Consider the following 26632-nt stretch of genomic DNA (forward strand, 5'->3'; position numbering starts at 1 on the left):
TTCTTAGCAGTTTTTTGGACCAAACCAGCATGAGAGGATCCCCTTAAGAAACACGGAGCTGCCTCAGCAGTGAATACAGGTCCCTTCACGGCAGGGCTGCCAGGGCTCCCACGCTGCACGGGCAGAGTTTGTTCCACTCCTGCCTCATGCCCCTTGGCAGGAAGGTGCGTATCTCACACAAGCAATGTGAGATCCGTGCAAACCCAGGCGGCAGGGATCAGCGCTGCCTGGCGTGTGCAGGCAGCCGGGGCAGCGCAACGAGTCCCTCCGGGAGGCCCAGCCTCTCGCATGAGGCGAGCGCTGCGGGCGCTCCCCTGTCCCCACGGCCGGTGTAGGGATGCTCGGGCACGGGGAGATGAGCTGAGAGGCCAGCACAGTGCAGCATCCAACCCAGATCCCATACAACAGGGCTGGCCAAGTTTCTGGAGAGCTTGAGTCACAGAGGGGTCTGGGGCTGAGATATCTTCTTCCAGCTGATTTCTCTTTTATTTTTAACACCCAGAGAAACAGATGCTGAGAGCAAGTCAGTCATGCAGTGAGCATGTGGCAGAGTTGGGAATACAACCCAGATCCCCTGACTCCCAACCTCAGGCTTTAACCACTAGACCATGCTTCCCTCTAAGCCACCTTGAACTTTCCTCGGTGAGGATGGGGGCTACTAAGCCTCTGTGGGCTGCAGTTTACCAAGCTGTCAGGAGTGTGTTCACTGGACCGCCTCACCAGAGACAGCCTTCCTCACGCACGCTAAAAAAGTTGAAAAGAAATTCATTTCATGGCCGGTGGTTGCTTAAAAAAGGCGATTCCAGCATATGTATGTGATAAATGTTAACTGTGCATTAATCGCATTAAAGAGGACCCTATAAACTTTTCATTTCTAATTAAATTCTGGCCGGTGATTCTGGCGAAGCCAGCACACTCCGGGCCTTTGTTTATGTGGAAAATTAAAATGCAAATACAATGGAATTTATTTCCATTACTAGAGTGATATGCTGGGCTCCTCTGTTTAACAGCCTCCAATTATTTTCAAACAGGTCTCTCTCTCCCTCTCCCCCCCCCCCCCCCACCTTACTCCCTCATTTTTTCCCTCCCCCTATTACCCTGGTGCCGCTACCCCAGTGTGAGGGGTGGGAGCCGATAAAGCAGTGGGTGGGCTAAGGATGGTGTCATCTGTTCAAGGTCAAAGGCAGGCAGGAATACAGAGGAGGAAGGGGGAAAAAGTGGGAGAGCACGAACAAGGAGGCAGGGGAAGTAACAAGGCTTGAGCTAATGCCAGGAGGAGTAAGAAGTTACCTGTTAGCAACCTCACTGAAAAATATAAGCTAAACTCACTGGCTTGCTAAATCCCAGCCATATAGATGACCTGACTGAGAGAGGTCACGGGTCTGTCCATGATGGGGTATTTTGGTGAGAGGGTACAGGTGAGAGCTTTCTCTGGAAGTTTTCTGGATCTTTCACAGCCTTTTTCATAGACTTTGTCTGGATGTGACTGCCGCTGGGACAAATCCTGATGGCTGAGGAAGCACAGAACAGGCCCAATGCCAGACACATTGCCTGTGCAGAGCAAATAAATCCATGAGGCAATGACACATAATCATCAGCTGAAAAATAACTGAAGTCTCTTGTTCATTTCCAAGGGACCAAATGTGGCTACACTGTCTTAGGGCATTAGCACACAATATCTACACAAGTCAGAAGCCATTGCACAAACCCAGAGATTCATTGTACGTTTAAAATTTCTTAGCACATATATTCATTGCTAAATGCTGCTGACATAGAATCCCATTCTTTCTTATGTATATAAGAGACCCAGGTCAGTTCAGACTTGGGAACGTCGTCAGGCAGTCACACACAGATCAGAGGCATCTGCTAACTGACAACGGATGCCCTTCTATGCATTAATATAGAAAGGCACACAAGAAGATCCTTGCAAAGGCAAGTATGCACTTCACTGTAGACCTATGTAGTCATTTATAGATCCCTTCACAGACTCAGTCAAATCTATTCGAAACTGCACAGCACAGTCTTGCATGTATTTGTGAAGAAACCTAGGATATGGAGACTCATCCAAAAACGTTAACTGAAAAGTCTTAGAATCAAAGTCTTAGCAAAACCCCCGAGTGCACCAGAAGGTGCACACACATGTAAACATATTCACATAGCCTTAGAAATACGCTGACACACACACACGGTTATTCACAGGTAAGCGGCCACAGACCTTGAAGCGTGCGGCTGAGGACCAGCCAGACGTGCCACCCCGCGCGTCACACACGCGTGAGCAGCGCACCCTCAGCTCGCCCTGCTGGCAGGGAGAGCGCTGGAGCCAAAGGAATGTTCTTTTAGTGCATGTGAGCATCTTAAGGAATCACCTAGTGTAAATGATCCTGCCCCAGCCGAGACAGGGAAACAGGAGAAGGACACATTCACTTACAACACTGAAAAGAGGCCATTACCCAGTCAAACAACCCAATCCCTGACATCATTATTCAATACACAGGAGCCCTGAAATGCACACTAACTCAATCACAGAGACACACGATTACAAAATAATACTGATGGAATCAATGAGACAGACATGCGGTCATACAAAGCGCACCCACCCCGGTGTTAATACACAATAACAGCCGCCCAACAAGCGAATACAAAACAGCCATTCACGACCACAATGGCAAAACACGGGGCCCGCATTCTCAACGGAGACCGGAAAACTCTGGCAACAAAATCCACCCTTGCCAAAGGGGGCTTAGAGCAAAACTTAGGGTGTGCGCAAAATCTGGCTGTTGTCAGCCTAGCAAGGAGTGTGCTGAGCACGTTCATGTCCTAGTGAGGCTGGTGGACCCCCAGGACACTCAGGACCATGCAGGATTGCACCCACAGCCATTGAAATAAGAGTGAAGTGACACCTTTGCTCAATGACCAAAAGCATCACAGGGTCACTCTTAACACAAGCAGGGGTGCATGATGTTCAAGACTCACCATAACACAAGCCAACATAAGGAAGAAAAACCTGCTGAATATCGGAAACGCAAAGCATCCACCCTGTGAACTGAAGGGTGCAAATGCTGTTCAGCGCCCAAAGCCACAGAACGATCTCACAGATGTGCCACCGCAAAACAGCCCAATCCTCTTCCCAAACCACGGCAGCACACCCAAATCTGTCACAGTGCTAGCGTCTTTCCCCTTCAGAGAGGAAAAAAGTGCCCACATAAAACATGCTCATAATGCTACAAATAATCGACCTTCCTTGTGCCTCGCAGCCCGTGCCAGAGCATACTAACCCAAGCGCTTAGCACAAGGCCCGAATGGCTGGCTTTTGCAAATCCTGCATGATCTTCTTGGGAGGGAGACAGGGGAACCAGACTCTAAGTCCTTTCCCTGGCACAGCAGGCATCAACTCGTACCAGGCTGCATGCACAAGAATATGCCGTTACTGAAAACGCCAGCAAGGCCGGGGGAAGACTGCTCTCGGTTGTGTGTGCCTGCATGCGTTGTGTGTACAGGAATTCCCCTTCCTCTACTGAGTGCCGCTGCTTGTAGCCATTAAAAAGCCCAGGTCCTCATGCTGGGTGTTCAGTGAGTATTGATTCAGTCTGCAAGCAATTTTAATATTTCTTCAGGGACTTTCCAGCACAGCACAAGTCATTAATTCACCCTCCCAAATTGCTTATTCAATAGCAGGAACATGGCTCCTGAATAAAGTCCCAGAATTTATGTGACTCACATGAGTCAGGAGGTCAAACAACTGTTATGGAGCGAAGTTAAAAATCCAAATAAAATATTGACACTTTTTTTGGGAGTGGGAGGAGGGGGAAGGGGGGAAGGGAGAGAAAAGGTATTTAAAATAGGGTTTTGTTGCAATGCCCCCAGGATAAAGAACGGAAAGAGATTGAAGGCAAGTTGGAGTTTGTAAAATCAATGGGATTTATTGCATATCCGCTTGGCATTTAATAACTCCTTCCTTTCCACCTCCCCCTGCTCTGTATGTACATGGGGGAGACAAACTCTTCAACAAAACTACAAATAGCCAGCCACAAAATACGCAGATGGACACCCAAACACCAACACACGAAGGCAGGCATGTGCAGGGATGAATATTACTGTAAGGCTGTGGCATAGGATCGGAAGAGCCTTTCAGGACCCAGGGTCTTGACTGAGCTAGACAGTGCCCATCACATACGGCATTACATATGCCCATGTAGTAGCAGACAGTCTATGTCCACAGTCTTTGTAAAAAAAAAAAGATGGGAGAGGAAACTGAGGCACAGAATGAATTAAAAGAGCCTGCTCAGTCGCAGAGCCCATCAGCAGGGTGGCTGGATCGGGATCCAGGTCTCCTGATGGCCAGTTAGTGTTTTTGCTGCTGAAGGATGCTGCCTTTTAGGGGAATGAAAGCACACACAGTGACTGAGATCAGACTGCAAGAAGGCATCCGTTTCACAGGAGGGACACAAACCACACAAGAAGATCCACAGACACCACGCAAGCCCATTCGTATGCAGATAGATGCACACAGATACAAATACATACATGCTTTTACTGAGCTCATTGCTATTCAGAAAGCACCACAGCCAGATTTACACACAGAAGTAGAAACATACCTGCAGACAGACATACATACAAATGAACGTGCGTGCAAATACACAAGCACATACACGCACACACTGATACATCAGTATAGCCTCCTACAGCTGTATATCCACACCAAAAGAGTCACGCAAACTGATGTGTTGCTACAAACCTAGATTTTACTTACAGAGGTATCTTTTTAGCTAGCTGCACATAAATGGATGCCCACACACACTCAAATCTACTCTGCCCAAGCATATTAATATATAGGACTGCTTCATTATTATATTATACTGGTAACTGTTTCAGTGAAACTATGCTAATTTTCTACCAGTCAAAGATCTGAGACTCTAGTAGCCGTCAAACAACCGTTATTCATTAGCACTTAACTCCATAAAAAACAAGCACACAAAAATACAGCCTAACCATCTAATCAAATAGTACTTGATGGCCTGGGATATTTAAGTGGGCTTTCTTTGCTTTGTTTGTTTTTTTGTTTGTCTGGTTGACTTTTTAGCAAAGATTTAGGGCAGGTGCTTTCTCTGAGTTGAGATTTTCCAAAAAGCAATTTTTCAAGGACTTTTTTGCATTGTGATAAAAATAACGTTTGACAACATTTTCCTCCTAAGATGTCTTTTGACTAAATACACACTGTGGTTCTAAAATTAAGCAAGGTAATGAAAAGTTTGAAATTTCCATAATGACGCTTTAAAAAGATCAGTATTTTTGCATTAAAAAATATGCTTCTGTGTTATTTCTAAATTGTTTTGTTCATGATTGATTTTGCAACTGCCCTTTAAAAATGCCAAGATAGAATCTTTGAGCCACCTTATGCTACCTCCTGTCTTCTTAGACTACAATATATTCAAGAAAAAATGGAAAAGTAGTATAGTTTTTTAAATACCATCGCCTATGTTCCTCTGTACTCCTCTACCTATGAATCCTGATTGTACCTGATCTTGTCCAATCTAAGTTAGATCAAAAAATGAAATACATGCTAATTTACAGCTGGAGGTATTCTGATTCATGAGGTGAACAAATACTTAATTCAGATTAAGGGGACCATGTTTTGAAATAATGGAACTGGATAAAATCACTAAAATTCTCTAGAATGTCCTGACTTTCAAAAAGAATGTCTTGTAATTTGCAGTACAGTATTCCACTGCAAAAGCCTAAGCTGTAAAATTTGAATAATTAAATAGTTATAACTCAGGTCTTCAGATAGCGTTAAACAATCGCTCCTCTTCTGTGTTTACCCCAGCTAGTGCCTGGCTCAGTGTGTCAAGCTCTGGACAAATCAGTCCTAGAGATCACTAAAGCTCACAGGGAGAAAAGTTGCCTGCATGGGGACGTAGGGATGGGGAAACACTTGTGTGTGTGGGAAGATCATTTAAACTGCTGCTCTTGGGAGGTTGCTTGTCAATTTGGAGTTGTTGAAGGAGTCTCAGCTGAGATGGTTTCATTGACAGGGAATAAGCAACAGGCTTGTTTACACAGGGGCAAACGAGAAAATTAATCTGAATTAACTTTGCAAGTGCATTGGTTAAAAGCATTAAAACATTGTTCGGATGCTCATTCAAAATTTGAGTGTCCTAAATTGAATTTAGTTTACTTCATTTCCAAAGTGAATTAAGCTAAACTAAATTAAAGCTGCCTTAATTCTAAACAAGGGAGTCAGAGCTGTAATGTAGTTTAACTAGACCACTTTAATTTCACACATTCAGTTAATTCAAATTAGTTATTTTGCATAGCTGTCTGCAGGTGAACCCTTAGACTGCTAACTCTGGTGGACAGAGACTGTATTTATACGGGGCCAGGAAAAGGGGACCCCAAAGTCCAGCGTACTCTGTATCAGCCATCGTGACTGAAACAGGAAAGGATAGAAAGAATAGGTTGCTGAAGGCCCACAGAACCCATAGCTCTGCAGTTCATCAGATGGATGCCAGATACATGACTTAGGAATAGAGCAGGGCTGCACTCACAAACTTACACAACTATGCAAATGCACACACCAGTACGGGCCTTATAATACAGCAAGGTTCCACGTTAATTATACATCTGTATTCAGACCTGTTAGATATTATATAGTGGATATTATAGTTTTGTTACGGATGAGTTCTAGGTGTTATGACTTACTATTTGTAATAACTGTGCTTGGTGCTGTACAAAAACATCCCTGTAGCTAGCTGTTGATGGTTACAAGGCGCAGATCTCAACAGCCTATTTGCCCATTAAACTCTGTTAAAAACTGTAGTGGTTGAATAAATGTTTATTAATTCTTTGTGGGGTCTGAATATATAATATGACCCAAATGTCTAATTCCATATAGCCACAGTTGCAAATACAGACCTATAGGCAAAGATAAACAAGTACGCACATTGTATGATAAATTAAAACATACTAAGAGACAGATGCTAGTGCATTTGCAAACACGATATAGATACGTAAACAAACATAAGCTCATATTCTCTAAACATCAGGCCTGATAGTAACTTACATGAGCCAAGCAGACTGGCTACAGATTTGTCCTTTCACTACATAAAAGACAAATATTATATATTTGAAAATAAATATGAAAACTAGACTATCTTCTTTAGAGATGGGCACCAACTTTATGCTGGGAGCCTATGTAGCACCCGCACCCTGAAATGCTTGCCTGTTCCTGGCTCGTTGGGCAGCATGATAAAGCAAGGAATAAATAATACCAAGAGCAGTGAGGACTAGAACAGGAAAGGAAAGATTCAGGTTCTCTGTGGAGATTTTAAACTTTTCGATGTGGTTTTCATTTTGAATAAGAACTTTAATAAAATTCTACAGCTACATTTCAGTCTAGTTGGAACCTGCTGTTTTAATAAAAGCTATTATTCTAATTTTTTTTTTTTTAGCATAGTCTCTCATTCTCCCTAAAAAAAGTAATTTTAAAGGAAAAACCACAATTTTTCCATTCTGATAGGGCTGAAATTCTTCTCACAGTTTTGTTAATTTCTTCAAAACCCAAGGTAAAAATAACATTAGATCTAAAGTGACATATTCCCAGCACTGTTTTTGTTTTGATTTGGGGCAAACATCTTCTACTGGTAAGGGCTCCACTATGAAATTTTCACCAGTTCTGACAAACGTTAAGGGAGGAACACACAATGACACCCCTGTAAAGGGAATCATTTACTTACCAACACGCGCAAGCACATACTGCGGTGGAGCACTCTACAGGATATAGAGATAATACACAGCTAATACACAACGCTGCCAAGCCCAAAAGTTAAAAAGTCCTGAGTCAATACCCTCCAAAACCAAGAGACTGGCATAAAATTCACGTGACTGTAAATAAGAATGTATTTGGGTCTTTTTCCTTTGCCTCCAGTTGCGGCCCCTTGGGAGGCAGCCAGGTCCCACTTCCACATGGTCTTTGTAGCCATGAAAGCCAGAAATACCTCGGTATTAAATGAAAGCTGAAATAATTGCTTTTCTTCAAGATCTGAGGTTTTACACAAAATACCAGGTATGGCATAACTTGCAAGAGAGTTGAGAATGTTATCTACATTTATCTGATTCCTCCCAGTTCAAGACTCTTTTCCTAGTACACGCATGTCTTCTGTTAATCAAAATGAATGTCCACAAGGAATTCAGCACAGACTCCTGAATTTTAATAACTGGAAACAGGCTCAAAGCAAAGCTTTCAATTAAAAGTTCCCATGCTCAGATTAAGATATTTAACCTTGGCAAGCCCATGTGTTTCTGTAGGTTTCTTAACTCACCTGCTGGCACAGCCGCTGTTCCGAGAGCTCCGGCCCGTGCTGCGTGGCAGCCGCCGGTGTGCTGGCAGCTCGTGGGGCTGTACCCTACGCCAGCTCCATGCTGCTGCAGCAACGCGGCTAGCAGGACCCAAGCCGGCTGGTCCGTAGGTAACAGAAGATGTCGCTTTGAACCGCAGTTATTGCGGTGTAGGTGTACTCTTAGAAAATGATTAATTCCTAAGAGCTCAAAAATTTCAGGGCATTTTCATGGCAGAAATCTCTTGCTAGTGAAGGGGACCCAGCCACTGGCAGTGCTTTTCTCCTGCTCTCTTCCTGTGGCTTGTTGTCATTTTTGAAGCTTTTGGTCTTTTGTTGCAGAGATTATGAGTTTGTTGAGGGGGAGTGGTAGGTCTGTAGCTGCAGGGAGGGATATTCTCGTGGGTGCTGTGAGTTGAATGTCTGCTCCATGGTTGCCTATGATATTGGAATTTGGACTTGATGACCCAGGTGGTTCCTCCCAGGCTTGTGTCTCTACGTCCAAGACCAGCAGAACCCTTTTTGTCCTTTAAGATTTCCTTAATTCAGCATAAACCCAGGATGTCTTAACATCTACACCCAGGATCAAGTTTGTTTCCAGTATTTGTAAACTGTATGACATCTTCTAGATGTTTCGATTTTAATGAATTTCTGGCTTTCCTGACTGCAAAGAAAGCCTTCCAAACGTGAACTGAGTGTAATAAAAGTAGAAACACCTGCCTGAGGACATTTCTATGCTGCAGTCACTGCTTGACTGCAGCTCGTGTAAATATACTTGAGCCAGCTTTAAGCCAGCTAGCCTGAGTCCTGATGGCTCTGTAGCCACAGCTTTGCACAACACAGCAACTATTCAGGCACACCTTCTGTTTCCCAGGTGGGTTTTGCACCCTAACACAAATCCACTTGGATAAATGGGAAAATGTTTCTTAAAGCCTAGTGCAGCAATTTATTCTGGGAGGTCAGGCTAGCTAACTTATACACATGGGGCTGACCGCTGTCAACGCCGTCAGTACCGGTGGCATGAAGTTGGGTGTTACTGCTGAGCGGGGTGAGTTGGCAGGCCAACCCCCAGCCTGGCAGATCTCCTCTGTCCCAGAAGGCAGGCATCTTCACCTTTCTTTCCTTCCACCCCTCTTCCTTACGTCTGGACTTGTACCGTGTACCATAGCAGAACTGGAATGGGCAGAGATCTGCTAGAAGCTGAACGTTAATGCTCTGCTCAAATTAAATGAAATAAAACCATATGGTGTCATCATGGGTCACTGGTTTAAAACAACAAAAAAATCCTAGCTCCTCTCTAAGCCCTTCAGATAGTAAAACTGCTGCTGTGAATTCTGCCTCTCCTCAGAGTGCAGCCAAGAAATGCAGTGAGAGAAAAAGGCAGGACTGGGCTTTCTTTTGTGTTTGGAGTGAGCAGGTTAACCTGGAACAAAGTGGCACTTTTTTCCCCATGTCTTCAGGCACGATGTCAGTGTAGGTCCAGTGAAGTTGATGGACCTACACAGATTAACAACAGATAAGGAGTCAAATCTCAGGAAGGGCTGGGACTGTGTTTTGAGATATCTAAGCCATCTCCATTTCGACCTCTCATCTATTTGGAAGCTTCAGGAAAATAGGTAATCCCTCTTAGGCACCTTTTAGGACTATCAGTCTATCTATCTAATCAATCTGATTAATCTGTCATACCTGCGCTTATATACTAATGTAGTACATGATCACCCTTCTTCCCTCTCCGTTTCCAAAAGGTAGGGAAAAGGAAATGTAATTTTCATGACAGGAGAGAGTTTGAATGTGTGAATACTGCTTGTGGCCCCTGAATATGGCAGGGTTTGAAGGCATTCTGCTGTCTTGGCAGGGAGCACCAGAGCCTCAGGCCAGCTAGCAAGGAAGCTGAGTCTGCTGCTCCTGCCAATGTCAGCTGTTGTTCTGAGGGTTGCAAGTGTTACTGTAGATTTTGAGAGCAGTAGGAGAAGCTACTGCCCCCGACACATCCTAATGGAAATTATGTTGTGGCTTTTGGGGGGCAACTGCAGCTCTGATCTTCCCAACTACATCTGCTGCTGCAAATTCAAACGCAACCACCAAAGCCAGTGCAGCTGAAATAGAGCTCCTGTTGCCTTTGCCTACCTCCCTTCCCTTCACGTACAGCCACTGTCAGCAGGGTACATGTCACTTCTGCTTCAAGCAGGGGAACGAAGCCAATACTGTGCTACAGCTCGCTGAAGCACTTACTTGGCCCCTGTTATTAGAGTCTGAGCCCTTCACTCCTCCTTCCAGCTGTCCTCACTGTGCCCCAGGTGGCACGGCAATGCTCCTATCTTCACACTTCAGGCAGGAAACAGAGCACAGAGAGAAATGCCATTTGTCCAAAGTCTTGATGAGAGGTCCATGACAGAGCAAGGAACTGAAGCCCTTTCCCTAAGTCGGATTAGGCTCTAACTATCAGACTTTCTATTTCCCTTCCTTCACCCCCCAAATCCCTTGGTTGTTTTTCCTCACCATGCTATGAAGCTTGCTTTCCATTTTAAACTTTGTTTGTGCAAACAAGACCTTTTCTCCCCCTTTCTTTTGCTCAACTGTGAATTCATCTGCGACTTGACCCATGCACAGAAACATAAGACTCCCTCCTATTTGAACCAAAGCCATGTTCAGAGCTCTTTATGCCTGCGCGGCACCAATCTGCAGGTAGGATATTGTTGGCTCCATGGGGGCTGTCACCCAGGAGCCCAGCGCTGCCTCTTCCCATCCTGTGTTCTCCCTCTTTTCCTCAGGCATGCTTTGACACCAGCATCACTGGGATGGTCAAAGCGCTTTTGTAGGAAGCAATCTGATGCAGAGAAGGCATCACTGTCTCACTTAGCCCTGCACCAAGTCCCCTGCAGGCTGCCTTGTCTCTACCGCCGGCACAGCCCGTGGCTCAGCAGTACAGCCCTGCGCTAATTAAGCAGTGCGGCACAGCAGGGTGTGTGTTCCTTGGCCATCACAGCCTCCCTTGGACACACTACAGAGAAAAGGCTGAAGCTTCGCAATGTTAGCCTTCCAAGAACCGCTTTAATTGCCCAGTAATGCACACCCTGGGGTCTTGTAATGTGCTTCTAATATGGAGCATTTAAAATACGAATACTCCAAAACAATTACAAGGAGTTTGGTGCTCTGCTGAGTGTATCCTTCCACTCTGAAAAATAATTCATGACAAAAGAATATGATCAAAGTGAGGATACCGGTCCTTTCTGAAATCTGTCAGGGTCTCCTTGGGGCAGCAGGACACACCACTCTTCCCCTTAGTGCAACTTCACTCTGTTCTTCCAGGATTAGAAGAATTGCTGGATTGGGACTCCAGATGATTCAGACCTACCTCATCTCCTTCTGATCAGCCCTAGTATGATTTTTTATTTGAGATACTGTCTAAAGACTCTGCCAGCAACAGTAAGAGAGGAGAAACCATAGAGTATGTCAGGCTGTAAGAGAATTTGTGTAGAAATGTCAGAGAAGCGAGGGACGTTTCCTATGATCTGATCTGTCATTCTTTTAGCAAATAATTTCTGGACTGGTTTAGAAGTGAGTTTTTACTTGCTTATTTACAAGGAATGAAAGAAAGTTCTGCTTCTCAGAAAGGACTATGGCTCAGCTAATTTAACTTCTAATATTTCTTTCTACATTCTTGACCAAATTTGATTAGAGCTTGTTAGGAGAGATGATTTTTGTCTGTCCATCTGTATTCAGAATCAGCAAAAGGAATTGCATTTAAACTGCTGAAGATAACAAAGTAGAAATCAAACATTGGGAATTCATGATCTAATGCTGAACGTTTAAGAAAGTCAAAGGCACTTGGAAACAGGCAGTTGGTTTCAGCTGGAGCTATATGCAGTATTAACTCTACAAAGAGTTACTACAAGCCAACTATGGTAAATCATGAATTCCAGGAATGGGTGTATAATTCACAGTATGATACTATGTACTGTAATGACATTATATGCCATTACTTAAGATAATATCGCATATTAAATTCAGATTGTGAAATGAAGTTCAGTTGCTTTACTGCAATCAAAGATCTGTAAATGTCCTGTTGCTGAAACTTCAGAAGGTTATGTATTAAATCTGTGTATATTCTCCAAAACTCAAAGTAGACAACTTGTGCAAAAACCTCCCACTGGAAAATGAAAAATGGGAATTTACAGTAAGTACCCATTTATGCCCCTAATTAAACACAAATGCTGTTATTGGAGTCAGTGACTGTGATGGAATTAGAGCAGGAATGAATTTAGTCCAAAGTGACAATTTATTTTGGAGAAAAGAGGGATGTTTGAAAAGACTGGCATTTACTTCAAGAAATCAGCACTGCTGACTGGTGTGCCAGGATTTGTGTCCCTTCTGCTTTTGGGAAGGGCTGAGGAAGTGTTCTGTGAAAAGGCTTGTCTTTCCCAGTGTCTAGAGGCAAGAACAAGCCATCAAAGGCCGCAAGAGGTGGTCAAGGTTTTGCTCCCTCTGACACAGCAGTGATCCAGAAATCCTAGGCTTGAGGCAGCAGAGCTGGCTTAGTGCGTATTTCGGTCTCCGGTAAGGGTGAGAAGCTTTCAGCAATCCTGAAGTTTAAAGACAGCATTATTACGCTGCATCTGTTGCTACAGGACGAGGTCAGCTCTGTTCATCTTTCATCTGCTGTTTCATTAGGTGGTCTCGTGTAGGACAGACTCACTCGAAGCCTCTTAAGGCAGCAGCAGTGATGCCTAGCTATCCTGCTGTATATCACTGTCCCTAAATGAATTGACCCAGGGGGATGCACTGCCGTATTCTGTACTGAGCATTTGGGTCCTGAAATTTCTCCTTTTTCCTTACCACACTAGAGTTCAGTAGTGACTGTAGGGCAAAGAAGCACTGCTGGGGAGAAGCTCTTCATGACTTGCCTCTTCTTTTAGCCATAGGAAATACCTTCTACCTGAGACCTCATTAGATTCGCTGTGCATTTGATGCCAAGAATTATTTGACCCAAGCCACTGGAGGCTGCACAACCAGAATGGTTCCCCTTTACTCACTGTTTCCAGACACTTTCTCTTGACATAAAACCAGTTTCATTCTTAGGAGGGGAACGTTTTTGAACAGAGCCTTTCACCTCTGGGTCACTAGCTGAAATCTGGCCCTGGTTGGTAGTGACCGAAAATCATTACCAGCTGACGGCTACTTGGCGATATGAGCTGGTGAGTCTCATTCCAGTTCCTAATGGATACATCTCAGTAAACACAGTCACAACTGGCACTAACTGGCATTCTCAGCCGAGAGATCACGAACTGAATGGGGAAGGAAATTGAACTTTCCTCTTCGTCCCCTGCCTGGGTTTTTGAAGCGTTATGGACAGGCATTTTATACCACCATCGTTTCACAGGCTGTTTTTACTCTGAATGGCTTTTCGGAACTTTGCAGTTTTCATGCAGCGTGATTCAGCAGAGCCTGATCAGCCATCTCAGTATAATTAGGCTCATCTTACGGTTCCCCTCAGTAGAAGCTGAGCTGTCTGATGCCACCTCCCAGTACGAATGGCGAATCTGATGTCATATCTCAGTATGAATGGAACCGTCTGATGTCACCTCAGTGCTAACAGGACTTTTTATAATATGTCATCTCAGGCTGCAGGGGAAATCTAATCCATTCACTATGCTACACTACAATAGAACATAACACAGTATAATGTGTAGGTTAACTTAGACACCCTCAGGCACGTTTTGGATAGACGGACAGATGGATGGATGGATAGATACATTTATACAAAGTATACATACATTATATCACTCTATTGATTTTTAAAAAGTTCCAGGTCTGCCTGGCTATAATGAGATTTTTGAACTTTGTGTTGCGATCAATGAGGGGAATATTATTGGCCTGGAGAATTGATATACCCGTTCTCTGTGGCTTGTTCTGTTCCTGGACTGCCCCTGCCCCCAAGGTGTACGATTCCATCAGACACTTAACCTCTTTTACAGTGTCATCAGGCTAAAAGGAATCTAATAGTGACACGGGACTTGTGCTCAGCACTCTGGCACTATTGCTTTCCTGTCACAAATAATTTATAGCTTTCTATTTCCATCCCTTTGCCTGCACCCCATCCCGTCTTTCTGTTTCTGTGGGCTGGGGGAAATCAATAAACTCACACAACCAGAGTGGCACTTCAGGGGGTTTTAGGGGGAATGTGTGAGAAGAGAAAAGAAAAAAACAGAAAAGAAGAAAAAAGTTAGATTATTTGCCCTAGCACAGACTTCTCAGATCAGCTCCTCAGCTAGTGCAAATCAGCATGACCTCAGAATCTGGCCCTGAGGCCCTCAGACACCTTCTGTATAGGTCCTCAGCAGCTATAGATTAGGGCCCCTGGTACCACTGACCTATACGGGGTGAGGATCTGGATCTCCATCCCCAGCCAGAACCTTGACATTCCCTGTCTCCAGCTACATCCCAGGCAGCCTCTCTGCTGCTCCAGCTACTGCCCAGGCTTCATCATGCGTGTATCGGAGTTTCCTAACATGCTGCAGTGATATGTTCTGAAATGCCTTTCTTTTCCTAAGAAGGTTTCACTCTCAGGAGTTGTGCTTTTTCAAAAATGCCCTCTCAACATCTCTGCCTATCTCTATCCACTAGACACACATTTACTCTTTGCAGTTTTGCCAACTTACTCTTTAGAACGAATCTTTAAGGGAAGCTCTTGGGCGGGGAGGGAGAATGTGTTACTTGCTTTCACCTTCTGGAGAGATTTCTGGGGAGAAGTTAAAGCTAATATAATGCAGGGCTAAGAGTTCCAGCAGCTCAGGCTGAAGAGCATTTGCAGCCTTCACCCTAATTGGAGAGGCTCGTTTTAATCTCAGCAAGGAATTTGGTCTCCATGGCCTCCACAGGTCATGGCGTATTTGCCAAGTTCTTTGGTGAGACAGTCCCTGAGCCACAGATACTCAGCATCTGCCAGCAGGCAGGGACCCTGCCAGTCAAGTACTAGGTGCTAGTGATTTTCCTTCACCACTGACCTCAGCTGGATTTAAACCAGTGACCTAGAGGTGAAAGACTTCATGTAACAAGAAATGGAGCACTGACAATTACAGTTCAGTTTATTTTCATTCTGAGCTGCATTATGAGCTTTGTGGCATTCACTAAGACACCTTTTTGAGTTCCCATGCTGTGTTCATTCACCACCTGATAAACACCAATTTTTTCCCTCTTTGCTGGAGCTTCTTTTTCCTGGTAATCTATATCCCATCACCACTTCCTATAGATGCCTTCTGCTCCCCCTTCTCATTTATAAAGGGCAAGGGCTTTGGGCAAGCCTTCCATCAGTTCAAAGCATTCAGTTCTATGCCAGAAAGGTATTTTTTAGATATACAACAAAATAAAATCTACACCATTTTTAAATCCAGCAGCGGCTCTGTTAGCTGCAAAGACTGTCTTGTGATCATGCTGACAGATCAGATCATAAATGGTAATGCAGTTGCTAGCACACAGGAGATCCTGACTTGTTCACTGAGCACGATAGTTATGCAGTGAATACCCAAGTTTGGGGAGATGACAGAGCAGAGCAAGGACAATTCTCTGGGAACTGGACCATTAAAGCAGTAGAATCAGGACCATGAGAAGGCAAATGAAGCCACTCTGCTGCACTGAGAGCTCAGATCAGGCCTTCAGGTTCTGACAGCTGGGATCACGGGTATGCAAAGGCACAGAGAAGTTGCAGTTGAGTTCTGAACATGTTTTGCTCTTTTACAGGATCATCAGAACCAAAGTTCAGCAACCTTTTCACCCAACACCAGACGGGAGTGGGACAGGTGTGACTGCACCAGGACATACTATTGGTAAGAAGACTGGCATGAGGGGCGGTGACAGGACAAGTGGAAATGAGGATGAAGCTTAGTTGAGGGAACAAAGTCTGACAAGCAGATGCTAAGCAGAGCAAAAGGGAGGAGGGGCGGGGGGAAGGAAACCTCAATGGAAATCAGAGGTTTCTGTTCTTTGTTTCCCTCGTTGCACTGCAGAGAAGGGAATCATGGCAGAGAAACCAGCCCAAGGTAGGGGTTTGCCCAAAGTGATTCTGCCTTAACATCCATTTCATGTTCATGCTCTCTCCTTCGCCTTGCCAGAGGGAAGTATTTATCGCTATCCTGTCTAAGCACCAGTCTTCACCTTTTGTCTCGTTACTCTGAATCTTTTTTCCCCTCTCTCTCCCAATTTCTCTTCTCTCCCTTTGCTGGAACTGGTCCATTTCTTAGAGCTAGTAATACACAGACACGGTAAGATATTCCTGATGCCTCACAACTGAGTTCTTCATTGTTCTAGCTCTGCAGTCAGGTATCCCATGGGTCTGTTTCACTGAGAAAATGCATTTTCTGCTGGGGAAGATAAGTTTATTGAGGTGCGCAGAAGATGGAGGCTGTAATAAAGTGACCAAATGTCTCCTAGTCTGTTGTGTTTAAAGGTACTGTGCTAGATGTGTGATGAGGTACTTTTCACTATGTGGGCTGTATGGTGCATATGTCTGCTGTTGCTAGCATAGGTTTATCCAGTAACAATTCAGAACAGGAAAAAACATGCAGTATTCTGGGATACTGTGAAGTACAGTAGCTTATTCATGGCCTAAGACACTTAGATACTGTTGGTTACTGAGAATCAGCTGCTATACAAGGATTTACTGGAAAGTGCTGGTCTACATGGGACAGAGCTGGCAGATATAATCTTGTAGATGAACTGTGTTCAAGAGCACAATGAAATTAATGGGCCAGTATGGAAGAGCATTTCTGGATGCCCTTTTAATCTGGACTTACTCACTGGACTGGGAATCACTGACCACAACAGATGGAGCTGGCAGATATGACTCCTTCTTGGAAAAGTAGTGCAATGTCTAGGGAATGCATTGGCTGAGCTGGGATAGTGATTGTGAGTGCTGCTACTGGAGTCTCTCATTGCTCTGGGATGTACTGGAAAGTGTGGGTCTACATCGGATAGCACTGACAGGTTCTGCTCCATCCTGGAAGGCTTGTATTGGAGGTATTGATTGGTTCAGGTCAGTGCTTTATGAGCTGAATGATGGGTAGTGGCCTGTAAGAGAACTGGGATATTCTCCCCATTACTGGGACATGCTGGGAGATAATGGGCATGCACACTGGTTGCATAGCTCTACTTCTTCTATACTCTAAACCCCTGATTATCGTGAAGCGATCATTTCTAATCTGGATGACTTGTAATTCCTGATACATTGGAAACTCATGAGCAACCTTGGACAGCCCTGAGTGGCAGGAGGAGTCTGCCAGTTGACATTGGTCAGTGCAAAAGGAAGACAGTAGCTTTTTATTAATCTGGGTTGGGTTGGAGTATGTATCGCCAACTCACCATTTGTTCTAGTAGGGAACTGAATTTATTGGCCCAACACTGAAGTGCTTCTAACCTTTGCTAAGAAGGTAAATTTTCAGTGAGTGTTTTGGGTGGACGCGTAGAAGACTGGTCTAGCTAAGACAGAACATGTGCGCTCCTGGTGGAAAAATGCTGAGAGGAAATGATCTGGCAAAATACGCGTAGACTAGGAAACCACTAGAGAATGTGGCCTGTGTAGCATTGCACTCAGTTACCATGGCATGCACTGGGAACCCTGCTCTGAACTGGGATATAACAACAAGGTTTAGCTTCTTGATGGAATACACTTGCTTGTTATTAATGGCCCTGTCCTGGAAGGCTGTGGAGCTACAGTATAGGAACGAACTGGAAAAGCTGGGATGCAGCAACATTAGCAGTAGAGCGAGTATGAGTCCTTCAGTGTGAGGGTCTGGGAGTCTGCTTAGTGCCCAGGCTTTCCTGTGAGACTGGTGGCATGTGTAGCTTTCAGCTGGGGGATCCCTGAGTGCTGTGCTGCTCTCCTCATGGCCCTTTTTCCCTTTTCCTTTTGTCCAGTGCCCAGCACAGCATCCCCTCCCGTCTCCAGTGCCTCCAATGATCCAGTGGGCTCTTACTCCATTAACGGGATCCTGGGGATTCCTCGGTCGAATGGCGAGAAGAGGAAACGTGATGAAGGTAGGGGGAGGGGAGAAACTCATCCTCCCTTTTATATTCTTTGTCCCCATGTACAGGCTCCAATTTCAGGCCAAGGTTTGCAGCTGCTCCAGGGGCTAGATCAGTTTTAGCAACAGAGACCAGTTCCCCGCCACTGCCCTGCTGGCTTGGAATGCTCTTCTTCCGAGGCCCTTTCATGACAGGCTGCGTCTCCAGACATCTGCTCGGCAGGCAGAGAGCCGTCTCCATTGCTGGAGCTGATCCCAAGTTCATTCACTGCTGGAAACGGCTGGAACTGAACTCCCCAGGTGCCAGCAGGTGCCCGGACTTTGAACTGTGGGTAAACCTGGTTTCCCCGACTCACTTGTTTTCAAACAAAATGCCATCTCGGAGAAGCACCAGCAATGTGGGAGTTATCTTTCATTCCCCTTGCAAACAAGTTCCTGCCCTGTGATGTGCCATGAGCTACATTAGCTGGTGATCACAAGGGCCCAGTTTTCAATGGGTAGCATCTACCACAGCAGAACTGCCATGTTTGCAACAGTCTGAAAGCAGAACAGGAGGTCTTCTGAGTACTGTGGCCCTAAGGTTGTTATCTAAGCCTTTCGCTAGGGCTCTAAGGGATTAGGATTAAGCTATCTCCTTTTCCTTTCTACCTGGGAAGTACTCACGGCAAAGTGGATCCTGACATGAGCCAAAAGCTGGAGCCTCAGGTCTAGATAGACTGAGTCAGGAGGGGTGGGTAAGGCCTTGGTGCTCTTATGGTGGCTTTGTAAAGTTTTTTCCTTAAATCTTGCTCTTTTAATGTGGTGCATTCAGAAGTTGAGGGCCAGGAGGTGAACTTTTCAAGAATAGTGCCTGACCAGTTTGCTCGGTTCAGCCCTGCTTTCAGTATGTTGTTTTCCACTATTGCCTGTTGCGTGGGGGGACCTCTTAGCAGTACAGGTGGCTCAGTGTGCTGCATGTGCTGTAACCCCAAGGCTGTGCAGTGCAAGAGAACATGAGGGTTCTCTGTGATACACGGTGAGGAGAGAAAGCTCTCCTGAAAGAGATGCTGCATTTTGGGGTTTGGCTAGTAATTTTCTTGGCATTGGTTCTGGTGAGGTTCACATCTGTAAGTTTTTGATCCAAATAAACACAATAATCCCAAGAAAAAAAGGCAGTCCTTGTGACCCCTTTCTCCCTAATACAAAGTAAAACTAGAGGCAAGGACCCAATCCAGCTCCTGTTAAAGCAAATGGGAAGATTTTTGCTGATGTCATTGGAAATTGGATCAGGCCCCAGAGGAAGATCCATTTCCCAGCTAGATGGCAGTAGGGCCCAGCTAAGAGAAAAGTGTAGCAATGGAAGGGCTGAGTCGATGCCTCAAAGTCAAAAAAATGTCAGGAATAAGAGACTGCAAACACTACAAACCCGTCCAGCACTTCCCATCATTACATACACAGGAAAGAGTGACATTTCAAACTGGGTGACAAGTTTCTCTAATGGTTGTGCAAATCTCTTGGCAGTTATTTGGGGTTTTTGTGAACCCCTGTTCTCATACAGTCCAGCATGGTGATCATCAGCTCTCAACATGGTGCCTCTATATCTCATTTTGAAATGAAGTAGTTCAATCTGGCTTTAGCGGCTGTTCTTTCCAAATACCTGGAAAGATCATCCCACTTTAGATGCAGCCACGCAGTCACTTCCAGCGTCAGAACCTGAGCTTTTTTGGAGCAGTACAATTAAACACAGAAACAACCAAGCAGCCATCTAAGCCTGTGACACTTCACAATGATATATTGACAGTAAGAACAACTCTCTGTGTTTGTCCTTAATTCATCCCAGATTTGATTTATGAAGGGCAAGCAACACTCTGCAACTCCCTGCTGTTGGCCAAGAGCCCACATATCCCACTAGGAATCAAAAAGGTACCAGATAATCCTGGAGATGTTGCTTGTCTTTAGCACTCAGTGTTTTAGGTGGCAGTTACATGACACAGCTGCAACTGCCTTAGAGAACAGCCTTCATCCCACCATCCCAGATATCTGCTGCAGGGAGATGTCACACTCCTATCTCAGAGAAACCTCGCATGGGACCCCCTGCCTGTTGCTGAACACCCCTAGCCAAGAGTTGAGTTATCTGGGCTCACACTGGCCTTAAGAAATGCTGAAAGACATCACCACCTTGCACGGTTGGGTCCTAAGGCTGGAAGGGCCCAAAGGGAGGTTTTGCACAGCCAGTGACCTGCACTTGCTCCTGGGCAATCTCCCCTGTAGCTCTGAGGGCTCTGATTGTTCCTAGCTGAGATGGGGATTAGGCAAGCTTGGCAAGAAATCCAGTGCAGACATTTCTGTCATGCTCATGCTGGATGCATACACCTTCTTGGTATTTGCCAGAGCTTCTGAGCACTGTTTTATTGCAATTTCTTAACTGCAGGGTTTATTCTCACATTGAAAAGCCCTTATGAGCTCCCAATGCACATCTGCTTTCCCAGCATTTTGGGGGTGGCTGTTCTCTAAAGGAGGCAGAAGAAGTAGCACTGCTTTCCCTTTCTTTCCGCTCTGTTGGACCAGCTCTGCTGCAAGGATTCCTCTGTGAGGAATGCAGTTCAGCAGAAAGGGGGGAAGTACCAAGCTGCTCCTGAATCCTTGGTTCTGAAAACCTTGTTAGCAACCTCTGTGATGGCTGGGGGGAACAGGGTGGGAGAAAAACAGAGGAGCCTCTATCTGAGCACACCCCCTCCCCCAGGTCCTCCTTGCTGCAGCTGGTGCCTACATTAGACAGTAGCACAGATGATTAAGAAGAGGAGAGATAATTATGTGTCAAGATGATGTAGCAGAACTCCCGAGTTGGACAGAAGGAGCCAAACGGATGCATGAGGTGGGCTTAGCAATGGACGCTGACAGCCAGGTGTGTCCCTCACAGGGAGTTAGAGAGAAGAGGGGAAATCCCAACCTACTAAATGTGCTAGCTGCAACTGCAAGGGTGGCCTGGGAAGACCATGGCATTGAGAGAGAGCTAGCAGGGAGGTAGCTCTGAGTGTCTGCTAGTCACAATAAGGAACTGTCAGATCACAAGTCTTTCCTCAAAACTCGGTGTGTCTTCCTCAGGTGAGTGCCTAGGAAGGATGATCAGGATTTGCCCTGTTAAGACCATGTATTCCTTTTGTTTCAGTTTTTGACTAGTGATTGTAAGCCCTCTGACTTCCATGAGAGATTAGACAAAGCAGAGAGTTGGTCTCCTATGATTATTTAAATAATTGGCTAAAAAAGTTCACCACCACTTGTGTAGCACAGTTTGTGCCATTTCTTGCAGTCTACGGGCACAGCCAATGTTGCTGTAATTTCCCTCTGACCTTCCCCACCACTTACACCCACCATTTTCCAGAGGCAGAAGTGGCCCTGCACCATTTAATGACTTTCCCAAGACCACTGAGGGTCTTGCAGTATCAAGCTGCATCCGGAAACAGGAATTCCTGGCTCTTCATGATCCTAATGTTGTACTATGCTGTGATGGCAGGCCAAGCTCAGCAGGGTCACTGTCAGACTAAGGAGCAGCAATAAGAAGTCCAGAAGGATAAAGGGGAAAAATAATATGCAAATATTTCTGTTGTTCCATAATCCCCTGATTGATAGCTAAAAGGATGAGAATTGGGGTGACCCAGAGGCACTAACAAAAAATTAGTATCACTCATACTGTAGTCTTGAGCACTGTATAAGGAGAAAAAGGGAGAGATGGGGAGAAAGGGACAGATGGATAGATAGATGGATGGTTAGATAGATAGACAGATAATTAGATAATATGAAAACAATATTTCAAACTGTTCCCTGCATACCACAGCATCTCCATCTGGGTGAAACTTTTGGGATCTTTACAAAACCACTCTTATGAGAGAGAGCTCTTTCTCTTCATAGCAGGCCACTGCCTCTGTAGACCCAAATTCTCATTTGGGATTCGTCTTCCAGTGAGGCTGGTGCTGTAACATTCTCAGCATTATTAATCTTGGTCCCTGACAATATCTGTAGTATTTGACAGCATTACTGGCAATAATATCTGCAGTGCCGACAATGGCAGAGATAATATCCCCCAATATTATTGGCATTAGCAGGGATCATATCTGCAGCCTGTTATTGGCGGGAGCAGACGTAATGTGTCCAGTATTATTAGTATCAGTAGTAATAAAACCCACAGGCTTGTTAGTGTGATCAGTGCTAATATCAGCAGTAGGTTTGTGGGAGAGAAGTGGACGGAGTGATTGCTACTGTAAATGGCAATAATACTCGGGCTGTTTGCAGTAAAGGAATCCCCAGTGGAGATGGGGGAGCAAACCTGAGAAGGCAGAGGTTCCTCCTTTCCTTTCATCACCTGTTATTTTGATGATTAGAGTGATTTACATTGAAGTAAGCGATGCAGGGCTGTCTCAGTAAAGGGTCAGTAAAGGGTCACCAACATTTCGGCAGGTCTGGTGATGTTTTCCAAAGTATGTTAGCTGTATCAGTACAGGTGGTTCACTGTACTCTTCAAAATGGGGTTGAGCTATGCAGAACAGCGTGCTGCCTACTAGCAGTAGGAGCACTTGCACTGTTAGTCCTGCAGTCCTGTAGCTGCAGGATGAGCAGCGTCACTGCACTTCTCTTTGGTGCTGCACGCATAATTTTCTGATTTATTACCGACACCCTCTACTGAGAAGCATTGCTTTTGTTACAGGTGGTTTTCTCTTCCCTCACTCCAAATGGGAGGACTCTGACTGCAGGGCAGGGTTTTGACAGTGTTCAGCTTGGGGATTTTCCTAGCTGGTCATGATCTCATTTTTCAACTGGGAAAGCCGAAATGCCTCCTGCAGGTGGGGTGTGAGGCAGGGAGATCTGCAACAGTCCCACTCCTGAAAAGTTGTTTCTTTAGATACTGCGCCTGGACATAGACTGTCTTGAAGAAAATTTTGAACTCAACTGTTTAAGTGGAAGGTAGCGCAGAGAGGAGAGATGTGCAATGTGTTTAAGAAGGTCTGACTTTTTGAGCAGATATGCAGCAGCTGACTGTGTCACTGCAAGTATGATCCCATTTGTGTTGTTCAGAGTGGCAATGATAATATAATTTGGGAGACGTAGTTGTGACATTTCAGGTGACTTTGTGTCATTATCAGTGGCATCAAGATGTGTTTGCAGGCAGCGTGGCTGTGGTTATCACGTTGTGACTGTATCACTGTGGGTTCATGACATTAATGACGAGATTAAGTATCACTGCTTGCTATGCTGCCCCATTACACTTAAGGCCTTCACAGAGGCGGCTGTGAATTATTTCTGGTGGTATGTCAGCATCATGGCATGCAGCAAGGCTGTTTCACTGTGGTAATTGTTGGTACACCGGTGCAGGCTGTACTGTACTGTCTTTGCAATTCATTTAGTTGTTACTGCAGCTGATGTAATGTGTGAACTGACAACAGACTGTCACCTGGCCATGAGAGTGAAGTCGATGCGGCTATGTCGCTGCAGCACTCCGTTGAGAATTGCGTGTTTTCACGAAGTATGACCATATTGTTCCACAGCATACTGGGGTTGTTTCAGGACATGCAGTGTGTTTATGCTGTCATCTGCAGTATGACGATGCTTTACCAGTGCTGTAGCTGTACTAGTGCAGAGAGGTCTAGCCCTTAACTGTCCTGTAGGGAAACACATTCATTTTCCTGTGCTGCCTGCATACATTTGCCAGGAGTATGAGCGAGTCATTCTGCCTGACTGTATCATGGCACCTGATGATCTCTGGGCATATTAGGTGTATTTCTGTTCTCCCAAAACTGTTGTGTTGTTGAAGACAACAGAGTGTGTTTGGACCCCTGCAGGTGACACAACAGCACTGCTGTCTGTGGCGTGGCTGCATTGTTTCATGCTGTGATTTCTTGTCACCAGAGCCGATGTGTTTGTGCTACTCTATGATTGCTTTACTGCAGGTCAGCAATAATCTTAATGACACTGCAGACACATGCAGTTACACTGCCTCAGGTGCGAACCCCACGTTCCAACCATCATGCACAGTTGTGGGGTGTGCACCCAGCAGTTTATGGCCGTGCACATGGAGTGAGCAGTTTCTGGAGTGTTTCACACTCTCACAGTGTCTTCCTCCTACTTTCCCTGGGACCGTGTTGTTTCATGCAGTGTGACTGTTTCCAGTGGCTATCAGCTTGCAGTGATGGTGTGTCACTGCAAACAGCAGCGGTCACAGGGGACGTCCAGGCTCATTGTGTCTATACACACAAGCGTAGGTAACACTCCCTTCCATTCTAAATGAAAATGTAAATTGAAGAGGGAGTTTATTCTCAGCAGCCACCCGCTTCTCCCTCCTGAGGGTCTTTGGCTGGTGAGGCTCCTAGGAGGACATAAGAAAGGCACCTGGTACTCATCCTGCACCTCTCTAAATAAACTGCAGGAGGCTGGTGAGAAAAGGGGGAGTATGTGTGGAAAAAGAGAGGAGGGGGAAACTGGATAAAGGAGAGGACAATGAGTAAGTAGCACAGCACTGTCAGGAATGTGGGCTGTTGCACCACGAATCTGGAGGTCAGGCTGTAAGCAAAAAAGACAGTATATGTGTGTGGGGGGTGTGTGTGTCTTCACACACCCTGAGGGTCTGGGGGTACGCATTGCTCAGGAGGACTTCAGGTAAGGGAGAGTTAACAGCTTACATCACAGAAAGCAGTTTGGACAGAATGCTCTGCTTCTAAAGCTTATAGTGCTGCTTAGTTTGGCAGGGTTTGGTACTATCTGAAGACAAGCTGGTCTGGCTTCAGCTGTATTTGTGTGCGTCTCTGCTTGTGTATTTGTGTCTCTAGGAATGCACGCCTGTTTGTCTTTTGTATTTCTGTGCTAGGATCACTGGTTTCTACTTACCTGTGTTTATGTACTGGGGTGAGTGGCAGGTTGGACCCGTATTTTTGTGCATGCCTATGGAGACCTGGAAAATGTGTATGTTAAGCTGTGTATAATATTGCCTAGTAGGAGAATGCATACTGTGGATCATATGGATGCCTGGGCATGTATGGCTCAGTATTAGTGCTATGTATTTCTATGAACGCCAGGTATTTGTATTCACATTTTGAGCATATATGTGAATGTTGTATATTTGTATGTATATTCTGTGCGTATGTGTTGTTACATACTTGGAGTATCACTGTATCTTTGTGGTTGCTGGATATGAATATGTAGCCTGTTAGTGCTGTGCACTTCTGTATATAGTTTGTACAGATGTGTATTTGCATTGGGGTTATATATTTGTGTGTATGTTGTATATATATATCGGTTGTTCTTGCCTGTGTGAAGGTTGTTTATTTATGTAAATAGTTTGTATTTGTTTACATGATTTAATTTTGTATATGTGAATTTAAGGAAATTACTTGGAGTTCCAGGTTTTCATTTAGTTAGTGTATGTATATTTTTGTAAGTTATTTGTTTATTCAGAAATTACATTTAATTGACACGCACCTGCATTAGTACCTCCTTGTGTCCCAGTTTGCATTCTTGTGTCTTTAACTGTTATTGGCTACATTTTGTGAGTCTTACTTATGCACAGAGCTTTTCTTTATTTGTGTGAGTGCCGTGAATGTGTGCTTGTCTGACTGTTTATTTATGGGTATTTAGTTTGCGGTTAGATCTTCTTCTTCCACGTTTTGACTCATTCCTGGGAGGGGCTAACGTTGCAGCTAACGTGTCAGCAGGAGTCAAGCAGCTACAACTCTTCCCAGTGTCTCTGCCCGCTCTGCGTGCCCACCTGTGCAGTGGCTGCTCCCTAGCTTTGCTGGGGCCTGCCTCTCTTCTTGCTCACTCTAGATGAGTTGTACACTGGGTCTGCCCGCATTCAGGGAGGTGACTGTTACATTTTTTCATGGATGTAAAGAGTATGGGAGTTGGAGGGAGTGTAATGCCTGGATCCATGAGGATCCCAGGTTAATGCACAGTGGATGACTGAATAAACTGCAAAGGGATCAGGAATAGCTGGCGATGTGCAGGCAAACGGTATTTTACAGGGTTGTTGGTGACTGGTATAACAGTGGATCAGGGTGCCATGACAATGGGAGATAGGGATGACACTGTTTTGGGGTCAAGTGACATGGCAATGAGACATAAGGGCAATACTGCTATGGAATCAAGGTGACATGGCACTGAGGTACAACAGGGATTAAGGTGACATGCCGATGACCCAGGCTGATCTATCAGAACAGAGCGGGCTAGGAAACCTCCACCAAGAATCAGCTGAATAAGGCAGAGGAGAACAGGAGGAGCAGGGTGAAGAATATCAGAGGCACATCAATGTACCGTGGC

The 26632-nt window shown here is 45.1% G+C and overlaps 1 protein-coding gene across 4 annotated transcripts in view; it reads left to right on the forward strand.

Moving 5' to 3' along the window:
* The window catches only part of PAX2 (paired box 2), an 84444-nt gene that overhangs the window by 17898 nt on the left and 39914 nt on the right, over window positions 1-26632 (forward strand). For 2 of the 4 annotated variants that reach the window (XM_075717945.1, XM_075717942.1), the window contains exons 4-5: window positions 16071-16156; window positions 18243-18362. In XM_075717945.1, the coding sequence (XP_075574060.1) occupies window positions 16071-16156; window positions 18243-18362 (206 nt within the window). The remainder of the gene's footprint in view (window positions 1-16070; window positions 16157-18242; window positions 18363-26632) is intronic. The other 2 variants (XM_075717943.1, XM_075717944.1) reach the window with 1 other exon arrangement.

The sequence above is a fragment of the Pelecanus crispus genome, chromosome 10, assembly GCF_030463565.1.
Source record: "Pelecanus crispus isolate bPelCri1 chromosome 10, bPelCri1.pri, whole genome shotgun sequence".
Classification (NCBI taxonomy): Eukaryota; Metazoa; Chordata; class Aves; order Pelecaniformes; family Pelecanidae; genus Pelecanus; species Pelecanus crispus.